This window comes from Cebus imitator, unplaced genomic scaffold (assembly GCF_001604975.1).
Source record: "Cebus imitator isolate Cc_AM_T3 unplaced genomic scaffold, Cebus_imitator-1.0 Scaffold389, whole genome shotgun sequence".
Taxonomy (NCBI): domain Eukaryota; kingdom Metazoa; phylum Chordata; class Mammalia; order Primates; family Cebidae; genus Cebus; species Cebus imitator.
In genome coordinates this window covers 249658-264491 of record NW_016107704.1, presented here as the reverse complement: position 1 = coordinate 264491, position 14834 = coordinate 249658, and the positions used below count along the sequence as shown (strand labels likewise).

Sequence of the window (14834 nt, the reverse complement as noted above, 5' to 3'; positions counted from 1 at the left end):
AGATGCACAGGCCCATGTACACACTCATGCAAGCCCACACATACTGCACATGCACACAGATGCACAGGCCATGTACACATTCACACATTCTCACACACACTGCACATGCACACAGATGCACAGGCCCATGTACACACACACACACACTGCACATGCACACAGATGCACAGGCCCATGTACACACACATACACAAACACACACACACACACACTGCACATGCACACAGATGCACAGGCCCATGTACACACACACGCCCATGCCCACTGCACATGCACACAGATGCACAGGCCATGTACACACACACATGCCTACACACACTGCACATGCACACAGATGCACAGGACCATGTACACACACACAGCCACACACACTGTACATGCACACAGATGAACAGGCCATGTACACACTCACAAGCGTCTACACACTGCACATGCACACAGATACACAGACCCATGTACACACACACACGCCCCCCACACACTGCACATGTACACGTCCACACACACTGCACATGCACACAGATGCACAGACCCATGTACACACACACACATCTCCACACACACTGCACATGCACACAGATGCATAGGCCCTGTACACACACCCACACACACTGCACATGCACATAGATGCACAGGCCCTGTACACACACACGCCCACATGCACTGCACATGAACACAGATGCACAGGCCATGTACACCCACACGACCACACACTGCACATGAACACAGATGCATAGGCCCTGTACACAGTCACTGCACATGCACACAGATGCACAGGCCATGTACACACACACGCCCACACACACTGCACATGTACACAGATGCACAGGCCATGTACACATTCACACACGCCCACATGCACTGCACATGCACACAGATGCATAGGCCCTGTACACACACACGCCCACAAATACTGCACATGCACACAGATGCACAGGCCATGTACACACTCATGCAAGTCCACACACACACTGCACATGCACACAGATGCGCAGGCCCTGTACACACACACGCCCACGCACACTGCACATGAACACAGATGCACAGGCCCATGTACACACACACGCCCACACACACAGCACATGTACACATTACAGACACAAATGTACAAATACAAATCTGCCCCTGGGAACTGCATGGTGAAGACAAGGCAGTCAGGAAAGGAGAACTTGTCTTCTTGAGAAAAAAAAGGAAGAGAAAACATAACTGTCTACCTGGCTTGGCGGAAGGCAGTGGATTTTGGGTATCACTCTATATACTCTGGCAAGGGCATCTTTAAAATCTGCAACCTGATATTAAATAAAAGTGCATTAGAAATTAAACTTCAACGGAAAAGACCTGAGAGTTCTGGGCTAACCCGAGTGCAGCAGTCACAGTGTCCTGCTCTCCCCTGGCTGGCATGGACAGAGCCATCGCAGTGTGAGAATGAAGCCCCCCACCCCCAACCAGCGAAGCAGGGGATGCTGGCAGCCTGGGTGTTATCCCAGACCGCAGGCTGCTCGCGTGGCTGTTTTCTCTCTGCTCCTGTTTCTCTGGAGGGCAGAGCTTGCCTCCTCCCAGGGTCTCTCTGGGCCCCACCCACTCCTTCCTGGGCTGTCTCACCTGAAAGGTCACCTGCCACAGCCACCCTCAACCACCGACTCCTACTCCGCCCTTCACGGCCCGCAAAGCTTTCTCGCCCTCACTTTCAAGCCTCTCTCTCTCCTGGCCTCCTCCCCGTGGTAAACACGTTCTCCTTCACAGCAGACAGACCCTGGGACCCCTCACCTACTGGTCCTGAACTGCAAACCTAGACCTCTGTGCTGCAACCTCCTCACGGATGAGGGCTCCTCCCCACTCTGCTGAGGGAGTGCTCCCCTGCTGCTTCTGCCTCCAGCCTCTGAGTCAAACCTAGGACGGTACTTGCATCCTTCTCAGCCTCTTGCTCTGGCTTTGGGGGGCACTGAGCTGGGATTGCTCCAGCAGGAGCTTTCGCCCCTTGCCTGCCTGCCCAGATAGTCCACTGCTTCCAGGAAGCTCTCCCGTGGGCCTCCTGAGTGCCTGCTGCCCTGACGCCCTGCTGCCGGCTGCTATTCCTGCCCCAGCTCCGCGGCCTCCTCCTCCTCCTCTTTCCCACGGTAAGTTTTCACTGCCTTCCATTGGAAGCCTTCTTTTCCACCCATGGCTTCCCTCCCATCCATACCTCTCTTCCTGGACTTCGCAGAGAGCTGTCCTGACAGGGTCTGAATCACCCTCCTCTTGCCAAGTTGCTGACCCCAGCAAATGTCACTCCTATGGAGGCTCCAGGAAGGACCTGTCTCTCCCATCCCCTTGTCCCAAATGGCCAAGTCCAAGCTCCCCACACTGTCCCTTCCTCTCCAGCTGCATGGCCATAGGCCCAGATTCTTCCACCATGTGGCATGCTTGGAGGGGCTCTGTCCCTCTCTCCCCCCAGCACTAGGCAACCACAGGAACAGGCAAAGACCCCAGCCTGCTCAGAGTTCAGCGCTGCTGGAGGACGAGGTCCTCATGCCTACGGCTCGCACCCAGCCCCTTCCCAGCCCTCCTGCTCTGCCTCTGAGCCCCCTCAAGAGGCAGCTGCTCCCCCATCTCCCAGCCCCAGCTCCACTCTACTGAGCCAACCCCGCCAGGGCCTAGACAGGCTGCAGGTCTCCATCTCAGCAATGTATTTCCCAGGAGATGTCTGGGTCGGCAGCTCTCCTGGGCGCTCCCGTAGCCCCGATTTTCGCATAAAACAGATGAGTAGACAAGTGGCTGGATGCTGCATGCAAAAGCAGAAAATCTCTCCTGACGATAAATCAAACTCCTTTCAAGGGACACCACTCTGAGTATCCGCCTAACCAAGCGCCATTAGCACACGGAAGCAGCCCGGCAAACAGGCAAACAGGCGGTCGCTGCGGCTCTGACCGCCACTGCAATCAGTTCCCGAACACCAAGATCAGGGCAAACTCAGCAATCAGTTCCCGAACACCAAGATCAGGGCAAACTCAGCAAGCACATCCCCTCGTCTATCCGCACAGGAGTCCAGGCGAGGACGGAGAGAGCCCAGCAAGCGCTCATCTCACGGCTTCCTGGGGTTGTGAGGGGGATGGTTCTGGAAAGGGCTGACAGGCTCCTTCCTCAAGTCCACTGCTCCCCTCACCCCGGCAAAACGGCTGCACAGGTGAGCAGACGCCACTGAGAGCAAAGACACTGCTGCCGATTTATTTCACAGACTGTCAAGATAATCAAAATAATTGTTCAGCATCCAGCCATCACCCAGAACTGTTGGAGTTAGTGACTTGTAACCTTTTTCTAAATCCACAACCTATGATAAATATGAAAACTATCTAGAAGAAGCGGATACATTTCTGCAAGGCGAGGGTCTGCAAACATTTTCTGTAAAGGTGCAGATAGTAAACGCCCCGGGCTCTGTGGCTGTCACACCAGCCTCTGCTGCAGCTACACCGCGGTGGCAGGAGCATCCCCGGGTAAGAAAGGAGCACACACTTGTTTCCAAAACAGGCACCCAAGACTTGAAAACAACTACTGTTTTTTATTTTTTAAGAGATCTGGCAATCTGACTGTCGCCCAGGCTGGAGTGCAGTGGGGTGGCCCTGGCTCACTGCAGCCTCACGTTCCTGGGCTCAAACAATCCTCCGACCTCAGCCTCCTGAATAACTGAGACCACGGACACATATTCTCAGGCTCGGCTACTTTTACTTCTTGGTAGAGCTTTCACTCTGTTGCCCAGACTGTTCTCAAACTTCCAGCCTCAAGCAATCCCCCAGCCTCAGCCTCCCAGGGTCCTGGGATTTACAGGCATGAGTCACCACACCTGGCCGAAAACAACCTTTTGTATATGCTTACCAGCTAATAACCTCTTGTCATGCTTAAATGTCTATAATTTTATCATAAAACAAATCACAAACAAATATAAGACTGTTATAAAAGTGAATGTGACTCTTCAAACTGCAGATTCCAACCTCCCTGCCAGACAGACCCTGGAGCACACGCTTCTCACAAAAGAGGCCACGAATCTGTGCTTCAAAATCACTGGTCTAGGAAGCCTTCAGCTCCTACTCAACATGCACAAAAAATAAAATGTTTAATTATAAAAGTTAAATGGGAGTGGGGTTTGCATTGGGTCACTTTGCAGCCCAGCTGGCTCACGGGCTGAAATGCCCTGCTGGAGGTCCCTGGGAGACATACACAGGAAGCAAAGAAAGACTTACTTGGTAGTAATTGATGGATGGTTGTATCCCCAATTTTAGGAGCACACTAAAATTCAAATTTAAAAAAGTTAGCTGTATAATGAAGGTCCATTTTCCTTTCTTGTTCCTCTCAGATATCACATTTCACAGTAAAAATTAAGACACTCTTAAAGGGAAGTGCTTTTTTATCTACTACTTTATGCAACAAATGTGTTAACAAGGACAGCAAATGAATGGTTCCTAGCCCATGCCTCCCCCTCCCCTTAGCACCCACACTAACTGCTCCAGGCGCCCTTTCCAGTTCCTGAATCCTTCTAAGCGTGGGAGTGCAGGGGCCACCACCAAGTGGAACTGGCACGCAGAGCACCACCTGTTTGTCACCCCCCTTGAAATATAGTTAGCAATTGAAATTGGATTCCAGGCTTATCCTGGAAAACTGCATTTGGTCAAATATTAAACACAGTGATGTGCCACATTATGACATTCAGTCAGTGAAGGCCTGCACGTACGAGGACGGTCCCACATGACCATATTTCTACTGTGCCTTTTCTGTGTGGAGATACATTTAGATGCACAAATCCTTACCATCGTGTTACAGGTGCCTATGCATTCAGTACAGTTACACACCATACCTGTATGGCTATACCACAAAGCATAGGTGTGTCACGGGCTGTATCAGCTAAGTACATGCACTCCAAGATCTTCCCATAACGACAGTCTTACACCCCATCGCTAAGCAATACATAACTGTATGTTAAGTCCCCATAGCTTTCATGTCCTAAAGCACTGCTATAGAGAATCCTACCCACCTACCATATACAGAATTTACTCATTAAATTATGAAGGTACATGATAAAAATTCGGAATCATTCCAGAAGAATATTCTAATTCCCCATCAAGCCTTTGTAGAAAATTCTAGTTCATGATCACACGGAGTGGACACAAAGGCTCAGGCAGCCTCTGTTGGCATGAACTTGTCATCAGACTGTCTTGGCCACAGAGTTCCTGGAACAAGGACCAAGATGTCAGGCCATGTCCTTTTGGCCCCAGACACAGCCTGAACCCACAGGACCTCACCTGCCCTAGCTGTCAGTGTGGTATGAATAACAGGTTTCAGACTCTGCAGCAAAAAAGAAGGTAAACTATCTCAATTTTTCAAAATATTTATCCTAAGTTTCAGTGATCATATTTTTGATATGCTGAGTTTAATGAAATATTTTGAAATTAATTATACCTGTTTATTTTTGCTTGGCCTCCCAAAGTGCTGGATTTACAGGTGTGAGCCACTGCACCCAGCCCATAATGACTTTTGAACTGCTAATTAGCTACATTTTTGGGGAGAGAAAATGTTTCCTAAAATATTGCTCTTACTGCAAGAAAGCAATGCTTCTTCTATGAAAAACCTAAGATTCAATTATACAGATGAAATTATGTAGGGCTGTTGGCCCACAGGATTGTGGGGTGTCCCTTATGCTGTGCTATGGTGTAGGATCCGAGAAGAGACAGGACACTGAAGAGCTGGTGAAGACCATCTGGACTCGGGGGGCCGTGCCACCTGTGAGCAGAGATCAGCAAGGCCCCCGAATACGCAGTAAGTGTCTGTATTTATTAGGTACAAGCAGGGGGAAGGGTCACGAGTGAGGTCATCATCTACAGGCTTAGTGATAGGGCATACATAATCACGTGAGTCACAAGCGAGGGGGCCGCCCCATTATGCCTCCTGGGCAGAGAGGTGGGCCATGTGCAGTAGGGGATCGTGCCGTGCACAGAAAAGGGGTCCACCCCCATTAGGTCACTGAGACAAGGAGGTGGGCTGTGTGCAACAGGTGATGTGTCCAACACTTCTTATCTGGGGGCTGGAGACTTCAAAGGATTTCTAATAGAAGGGTACTGTAAGCCAATGCAGTGGGAGCTAACAGACTTGTGCTCTTCTCTTAAGATATTTATGGGAGGATGATTTGAGCTAGCACAGAAGTGAGAAAAGACTGACAGGGTGTACAGTCGCGTGACTGGTCACACCAGAGGGGTTCTTCTCCCTCGGTTACTTCCAGGATCTCAGGCCTGAGGCCGACTTTCCACAGGAACTGGATGCAAGGTACTACAACTCCTTTATCAGGAGGAGAGGCTCTTGCTCCAAGCCTGCCATACAGCGTATGCCCTTTCAGGCAGGGACACCACGCCTGGGTCTTTGGTTCTTGTCCTGGTCTGGCTGTTTTCCCATGTGCTGCTTCTGTTCTGTGACTGCTCTAGGGAGTCCTCCTACTACAAACTACTATATGGTTATATAGAAGGATTCTATAAATCAGCACTAAATGTGTCGGTACAGCTCTGACTACAATACCCATATGATTATATAGAAAGATTATATAGAACTAAGTAGGCTAGGTATAAGTATTAAGTATGATTATATAAGCTAGATATATGTAAGCAGTAAGATATACTTCAGGCACTAATTCTATAAATGAATATATGATTATATATAAAGGATTATATAAAGGAAACAGCTGAGTAATAACACTATAAACTAAGATATTCCTCAGGCACTAATTGTGCCTGGGATCTGGACAGTTCTCCTTCCTCGGTGCCCACGGGGAGTGTTACCCACAAAATTATATATACAAACTATATACAAATCCCAGTGCACAGAATCTGTAACATGTCCTGTTTGTGTAACTGTCTTAGTGTATGTACGTGGTAGTGCAAATTTTAAGAGCTAGAAGAGACTTCAGGATTGAGGGCAACCTATCTAATTATTTTACAGCATGAAAATAAGATCTAGAGGTTAGACACACAAATCACACAACTAGTTAGTGTCAGAACCAGGATCAAAAGGCATACCTAAAGCCACAAGTTCTGGGAGCAGGTGATTTTTAACGCTTATTCACAGGGTATTCTGATGTAATCATGGTCCCTGCTAACCGTGCCAAGCCCCTCTTCTACCAGCGCCTGAGCTGTATCCCACCCAAGTCACAGCTCTCAGACCGCGCTCCATCAGATGACACAGGAGACCATCTGTGTGAGACGCTTTTGTGCGCTGAGGAGGCGAAGCCCATGTCTAGAGAAGCAATGGAGGTTTATTCATCTTTTAAACAGATTTGATTCAGAAACCTTAAATACAGCTGATTAGCAAAGGCTGCAGGTATTATTCTGATTTGAAGGGGAATTGCTCTAAAACAAGCTGTGTAAATTGCAAACAGCAACAGAGAGGCTGTGAAATCCCCTGTCCTGTTTTTTACAACGACTTCACTGGTTTATTGTGACCTCTCATGATGAAGGCCAGTGACAGCAGCTAAGACACTGGCGCCCCAAAACACCCAGATGGAGAGGTAAGGGCATGTCCCGGCTTCCCAGCGGCCAGATTCGGACAGGGAGTGGGCTGGGCCGTGGCCCTCAGCAAGCACTCTGTTTTACATGTTTACTGGCTTGAGTAGTGACAACATATTCCCCTTCTCCAGAAATGAGGCAAGGGTCGGCAGGGACAATTCAGGCAGGTTTGGGTCATTTCTGGGGCCTAAAAACTCTGGCCTGCATCTCTTTCCTGCCTGCTTGTTTCAAGAGCTCTGTAGCAAAGACCCACAGACTTCCTGAGTTTGCGTCTTTCTAAGGAAATGGCCTGTGAATGCACTATCTTTTACCAGGAATCATGGCTGAGAAACGCATGCGCTGGTCTGAGTCCTTGTTTTCCCTAGGGCTGAACTCTGATGACGAGATGATGCCCTCACAGGCGGCCCAATACTCTGCCCGCCCCCCCGTGTGATCATAATGTAGAATGATCCGGAAAGGCTTGGTAGGCCCAGAACATTCCTCAGGAATGATCCCACTAGCCGAACAGCACACATGCAGAAGCCACTGAAGAGGGCAGCATGGTCTACACTCACTCCCCTGGATCCAGCCATCAGGCTTGGGAGACAGCAGAGGTCCCCACTGGGAAGTGCGGCCAGCGGAAGGAAGGGCGCACCCACCTGCTGAGGTCCAGCTCCCTGTACAGTTCCAGGGTTCTGCCGAAGTATTTCCTCTGGGAGTTGAGCGCGTCCACCTGGGCGGCACAGGTCCCATGCTTACGCCACTCATGATTCCTGTGAGGATGAGAAAAAAATCTCCACTTACAAGTAATGAAACAGCTAGGTGCTGTGGCTCATGCCTGTAATCTCAGCGCTTTGGGAGGCTGATGGGGGGGTGGGTCACCTGAAGTCAGGAGTTCCAAACCAGCCTGACCAACATGGTGAAACTGGTCTCTGCTAAAACTACAAGAAAATTAGCCAGGTGTGGTGGTGAGCACCTGTAATCTCAGCTACTTGGGAGGCTGAGGCAGGAGAATTGCTTGAACCCAGGAGGTGGATGCTGCAGTGAGCCAAGATCATGCCATTGCACTATAGCTTGGGCAAAAGAGAAACTCCATCTCAAAAAAAAAGGTCATGAAACTGATTCTCAATTAAAATGCTCAAGCATGTTTTCTCTTAGCACAGAATATTCCTATGCAGTAGGCATGTCATTTCTTTTACAAAGTAGGAAGGATAAAATCCCTTATTTACAACATTGGCAATTACTTAAATCCCCCACGATTAAACAATCAGTTTCAGTTCACCTCTACAATTACAGCTTGCTCAATTAACAGCAAATCAAAGCTGAGGAAAAGAACCTGCTGCCACTCCAGCCCCCACCGGCTCACAAAGCAGCGTGCGGGTCTACTGCAGTGAGTGGGTGCCTCCGAGCCAGAGAATTTCGCAGAGTGGCACTAACTGTCATTTCTAAGCAACCAGCCACAAAAAGGCAGGACAGCAAATTACCAGATAACACCTCAGGCCCATTTTCCATTTCAGCTTCTACAAATTCTAGTTTCTGTGTCCATTCTACATAGAGGACAATAAGAACAACTGTAACAGCCTACCCAAAGGGATGCACATGAACAGCAATTTGTATTCCAGAAAAATGTGGTTATTGATAATTCCTGATATTTTATTGCAGATTAAAGGTTTACAAAAATCTTTCACGTTCTTCACTTGGTTCTCAAAACTCTGCAAGGTGAAAATATCATTGCCAGTTTAGAGACAGGGAACAGAAGCCTAGAAGGACCAGGGGACTTGCTGAAGGCCACTCTCAAGTCCAACGTCAGCGCCCTTCCCACTGCACTGGGCTGCCATCCAATCAACTCCTGACGAGAATGTACAGCCACCTTCAGAAGGACCGGCGTGTCATTCAGATGTTTACCACTGTTAGCATGAAAAGACAAAATCCCCATTTTCCTCAGCTTTATCAGCGATGAATCCACGACGTTTTAATAAATAATATTCATGCAACCACTTATAAAGCACTTATATGCAGTCTTAAAAATGCAATCTAAACGTGCATTAATTCATTGGCAAAATTCATCCAAAATACTAGTTTTAGATGACTGCTATGGATTTGGTCTCAGAAAACGATGAAAATTTGAAAACAGGAAGGATAAAAGTGGATGAGTAACTATCTTCATCTTGAATCCATTCCAGAGCGAATTACCTGATAGCTTCCTATATTCTGTGGGGTAGAAAAATGAAATTATTTTAAACTAATCGAAATGTAACCTGAATTCCAGGTGACTTAGTTTCTATAAAACAGGGATAATTCCGTAGGTGAGATGAAGTGCCCTGAGCCCTTCCACATGAATGAAAACAGTTCCTTGCTCACAATAAACAGTAAATGTCAGCCACCATTATTCTTGGAGCAAGCTTCACTCAACAGATGTTGGAGATAAGACTGATATTCACAAAGCTCACCACATTCACTCACACTTCACTTGGAACTGGACCTGTTTTTTAACCATCAAAAGGGTCAGTCGCCAATGCAAAGTGACTCAGCATGTTGCCCTCCGTGCTGAGAGATGCCCTGACTCACCTACCAAGCGCAGATGTGGCCAGGAGCAGATGTCCTGGGGTCAGCCGCCCAGTGTCGCCTGGCCCACCTCAGCCACAAGAGGCAGCCAGTCCCCCGGCTGGTTATGCCCAAAGACACATTCCACAGCAGTGCTGCAGCGCCAAGTCCGCATGACCCAAATCTGGTTTCTTCTTACAAGAATAAAAAACAAAAAACAAAAATGCCCACTTTGTAGAGGGATGCATATGTAATAGTTTTCAATATGGCTAACCTTAAGGAATTATCCTGAACACGAAGGCATACAAGACACCCTATTTTGCACATTGATTCTACTGGAGATGAAGAAAAATGTTTTTTGACAGAGCCTCCCTTTCCTCTGCCAAAGGAGCAGAAGTGGAGAACCCAGAGGCCACCCCGTGGAGCGAGTCAGGTGACCTGAGCGAAAGGCCCACAACTGTGTGACACAGCCCAGACAGGAAGGAGCGCCTCCCTAAAGTAAGCTATTCTGCCTTTACTGGAGCACAAAATAAATGCATACTTTGCCCACACTGTTCTGATTAAACGCTTAAGACCCAGCTCACTGAAGGCCTTTGTGTGTTTGCTGATTTATTTTATGCCATTTGGCTAAAATCTGACGGACTCTATCATGGAACATTGTAACAACTGGAAAAATACTCTTTCATGTACTGTTACCATGGACTCATCTTCTGAAGTACACTGTGAAGTGACATTTTTTTTTCCCTATCTTCTTCCATTTCAACTCATTATGGCCATTATTTTGAAATAATTTTCTAGAACACAGGTTTGTGCAGAACAAGTGACTGAGCCTGAACCACACACCACCCATATTTTCATTAAGAGTGGTTCTCTGAACTTAAGGGGGATTCAATGCACACACTGAAGATCTGTGGATCCTAAGACCACTTCACTGCCACACCGATGAACCAATGAAGAGATGAAGAGGGACATCACTTCCATTTAGATTTTAAAAAGTTTTTCTAAACTTAACTTGCCATTTTCCTGAAAATTATACACAAAAATATTTCTAGGTTAATCTTCCTGCCCAGAATTTGATGGGTTATAATCTGAATTATAAATTGCAATATTGAAGTGGGATATACAAAATAATTGCCTTCAGTTAATATAATGTTAATATAAGGAATTCAACTTTATTTTATTAAAAAAGCAATGACTTTAAAAGCTATCTTGAATTCAACCTGGCATTTATGTCCTGGGGAGCTTCTGCTGAGCTTGAAGGTGTTTCACTGTGACTGAGGTCTCAGCCTCACAAGCCAAGTCTCACTTTGCCTCCTCCCTAAGGCATAGGCATGAGAGCAACATCTTAGAAGACATATATTTTTTTTTCCAGACAGAGTCTTGTTCTGTTGCCCAGGCTGGAGTACAATGGTGCAATCGCAGCTCACTGCATCCTCTGTCTCCTGAGTTCAAGCGATTCTCCTGCCTCAGCCTCCCGAGTAGCTGGGACTAAAGGCAAGTTCTTAATATATTTCAAGAAAGGAGCACAATTTCCTTAAGAAATTTCCTCTTAGGTCCGATATGGACTAATTCTTAGATACGCAAGCATTTGACTCTGGTGAGCCTCAGAGGACAAAATTTCTATTTTTATTTCTTTTTTTTTTTCTTTTGAGACAGGGTCTCACCCTGTGTAGGAAATAAGAATAAATAAAAGGTTTCTCTTCAAAGTTTTCCTCTTAGTTCATTACGAATAAATAATAGTTTCTCCAAAGGTTAATTTACTTTAAAGGCTTTTGCTAATAAAGTCGCTGTCAGTCATGATAAAGAAATAAGTGCATCCGTGTTCTTAGTTCTTACACTTTAACCTAGATATTTGCCCTGACATGCCTGGACAAGCCCAGGTGAGTCTTAGTTCATAGCTTCTTCCCCTTCCTTATTTGGAAATGTCATTGCCTCTCTAAGCATTCCTCAAGTTACTTCCTCTTTTCCTTTGTTCTCTGCCTTCATCTCTTTAGAAAAGTTTTAAGTTATTAGCCAGCTGGGTGCAGCCTAGACTGTGAAGTCCAGTTCCAGCCAATGGAATCAGGACACAGCAGCAGGGCAGATGCGTTAGATATAAATGTCCCTGCCTCCTTTGTTCAGGGTCCTCTGGCGGCAAGATGGCTAACGGGAGCACCCTTTCTGCAGGAAGTAAAGTTGTCTTGCTGAGAAAATTAAATTTATATTCAAGTGCTACTTCCTTTGTGGCACCAAAAATTCACATATAACACCCTGTCACCCAGGCTGGAGTGCAGCAGCATGATCACAGCTCATTGCAACCTTCATCTCCTGGGACCACAGTGTGCACCACCACACCTGGCTGACTTTTAAAATTTTTGGTAGAGACAAGGTTTGGTCGTGTCTCAAACTCCTGGGCTCAAGCAAACCACCACCTCAGCCTCCCAAAGTGCTAGGATTAAAGATATGAGCCATTGTGACTGGCTGAGAAAAGTTTTAAAGCAAAGTAATAAATATCACATAGCTTTAAAAACAGGCTTATAAGGTGAATTCCACTTGCTTTCATTTTATTCCACATTGGAGAAAGGCGCCAAAGATGCCATAACAGAATCATAGCTCCTGAAAGGCTGTTCAATCTGCTCAGCCCCAAAAGACAGCTTCTGTTATGTTGCTTCCCACACAGTTTCCACTGAGAGTGATTCATCACGCTCCCCACACCCGCTCAGACAGCACTCCAAGGCTGGAACTTACCAGAAGCTGCTGCGATTGGGGAACAAGTGAATGAGATCAGGCCAATATTCCTTCATTTCTGGCAAAAGATCCTATGCATTAAAAAAAAAAAGGAAAACCAAAAAAGGTCTACACAGGATCTTAATAAACTCAAACCCAGAAGATAAATTTGGTAAACTGACACATTCGAAAAATTGAGCTCTGCTAATTAGCAATACTTTGGTGAATAAAATAATCCGACACTTATTTTGTATGAAGTGTGAAGACACATCTACAAGTGCAATATGAGGAATCATAAAACTGCACATGAAAATACAAGCTCTTACAGGTGAAGGGATTAAGTGTGGCACTTCCAGCCAGTGGAATATTTTCAGTAACAAAAGCCAATGAGCTGTCAGGTCATGAGAAGACACTGGAGGAAGTGAAAATGTATACTGCTAAGTGCAAGAAGCCAGCCTGCAGAGGCCACACACTGGACAATTCCAACGAGGTGACAATTTGGAAAACGTAGTCTGAAGAGACAGGAATGAGACTTGCAGTTGTCTTGGGTTCAAGGGGAGGTAAGAAGGGAAAGTGTGGCTCAGGGGGCCGGGGCAGGGTCTGTCCACACCTCGCTGTGTGTGACTCGCGCCAGGGTCTGTCAATACCATGCTGTGTATGACTCGCGCCCGGCTCTGTCTACACTGAGCTGTGTGTGACTCGCGCCCGGGTCTGCTCCACATCACGTTGTGTGTGATTTGCGCTCGGGTCTGTCCACACCACACTGTGTGTGACTCGCGCTCGGGTCTGCTCCACACCACGCTGTGTGTGATTCGCGCTCGGGTCTGTCCACACCACACGGTGTGTGACTCGCGCTCGGGTCTGTCCACACCACACTGTGTGTGACTCGCGCTCGGGTCTGTCTACACTGTGCTGTGTGTGACTCATGATTCGTACCTGGGTCTATCTACACTGCGCTGTGTGTGACTCACACCCGAGTGTGCTTCACACCACGCTGTGTGTGACTCATGCCCGCGCCTGTCCACACCGTGCTGTGTGTGACTCGCGCTCCTGCACTTGTCCAAACCCACAACACTGCACAACACAGGAGTAAATCCTAATGTTAATGCTGTACTTTAGTTAATAATAAAGTGTCAGTATCAGTTCATTAATTGTAACAAATATATCACACTATGGAAGATGTTAGTGACTGGGAAACTTGAGGGGGAAGGGAGTGAACTGTGTGTAATCTCCATCCAATTTTTCTGTCAACCTAAAACTGCTCTAAAAACAATGTCAATTAAAACAAACAAAGGACAAGCTCTTTTTCCCAGAGAAGAGCTTGTGTGAGCTGGGCACCCTGGGCTCTGCACTGCACTGGTCATGCTAAATCCGACAGGGCTGGAGTTTACTTTTCAATTTCTACACACCCTCTACACCGAAACACCCCAAAAAGCTCAGTAAAAAGGTGTTAAACTTCAGATAACCACTTTTCTTCCCTTTCCGTTTTCCAGCACCCTATATGAGGGGTCCTTTCCTCTGCCCGTTGGTAACGCAGCCCCCGCTCTGCAGTCCCCCGCCTTGTGGGTGCAGCTCTGTCCCCGTCCTTCCCCCCTCCAGCCCCCTACTCCACCTTTCCTGGCTTCACCATACTGGCTTCAGCCCACCAGCCTTCCGGGATGGTCTAGGGCACAATATGATTGAGTGCACAAACTGGGCTACTTCTGTTTGGGACAACGCAAAGTTGGAGCTACCACTAGCAACAAGGAAGCCTGGCGGCTCAGGCCACCACAGACCTGCGACCCACCACGACCCGCCACGCCTCCACCCAAAAGGCATTTCAGCCCTTCTGTCCCGGACATCCTGGGGATATGCAGCCCCAGGGGTGCCTCTCCATGACTCTCTCTTCTCCTGGGCTTCCGCCTTTCCGAGCTGCACGGTCACACGCCCCTCTTCACCTGGCTATTAAGATGAGGCTCCAATAGCACTGTCCCCTCTGCCCACCAGGCCCACGCCTGTCAGCCTTGTCCCCTTAGCCAACCCACATCCATCAGCCCTGTCCCCTCACCCACTCACACCCATACCTGTCAGCCCTGCCCCCTCACCCAC

The 14834-nt window shown here is 47.7% G+C and overlaps 1 protein-coding gene across 1 annotated transcript in view; it reads right to left on the bottom strand.

Annotated features, from left to right (window-relative positions):
* Window positions 1–14834, bottom strand: part of RNASET2 (ribonuclease T2) — a 29801-nt gene that overhangs the window by 1392 nt on the left and 13575 nt on the right. Inside the window, exons 6-9 of the mRNA XM_017508307.2 lie at window positions 12768–12838; window positions 8156–8269; window positions 4215–4260; window positions 1215–1289 (exon numbers count right to left, since the gene is read on the bottom strand). Of these exons, the coding sequence (XP_017363796.1) occupies window positions 1215–1289; window positions 4215–4260; window positions 8156–8269; window positions 12768–12838 (306 nt within the window). The remainder of the gene's footprint in view (window positions 1–1214; window positions 1290–4214; window positions 4261–8155; window positions 8270–12767; window positions 12839–14834) is intronic.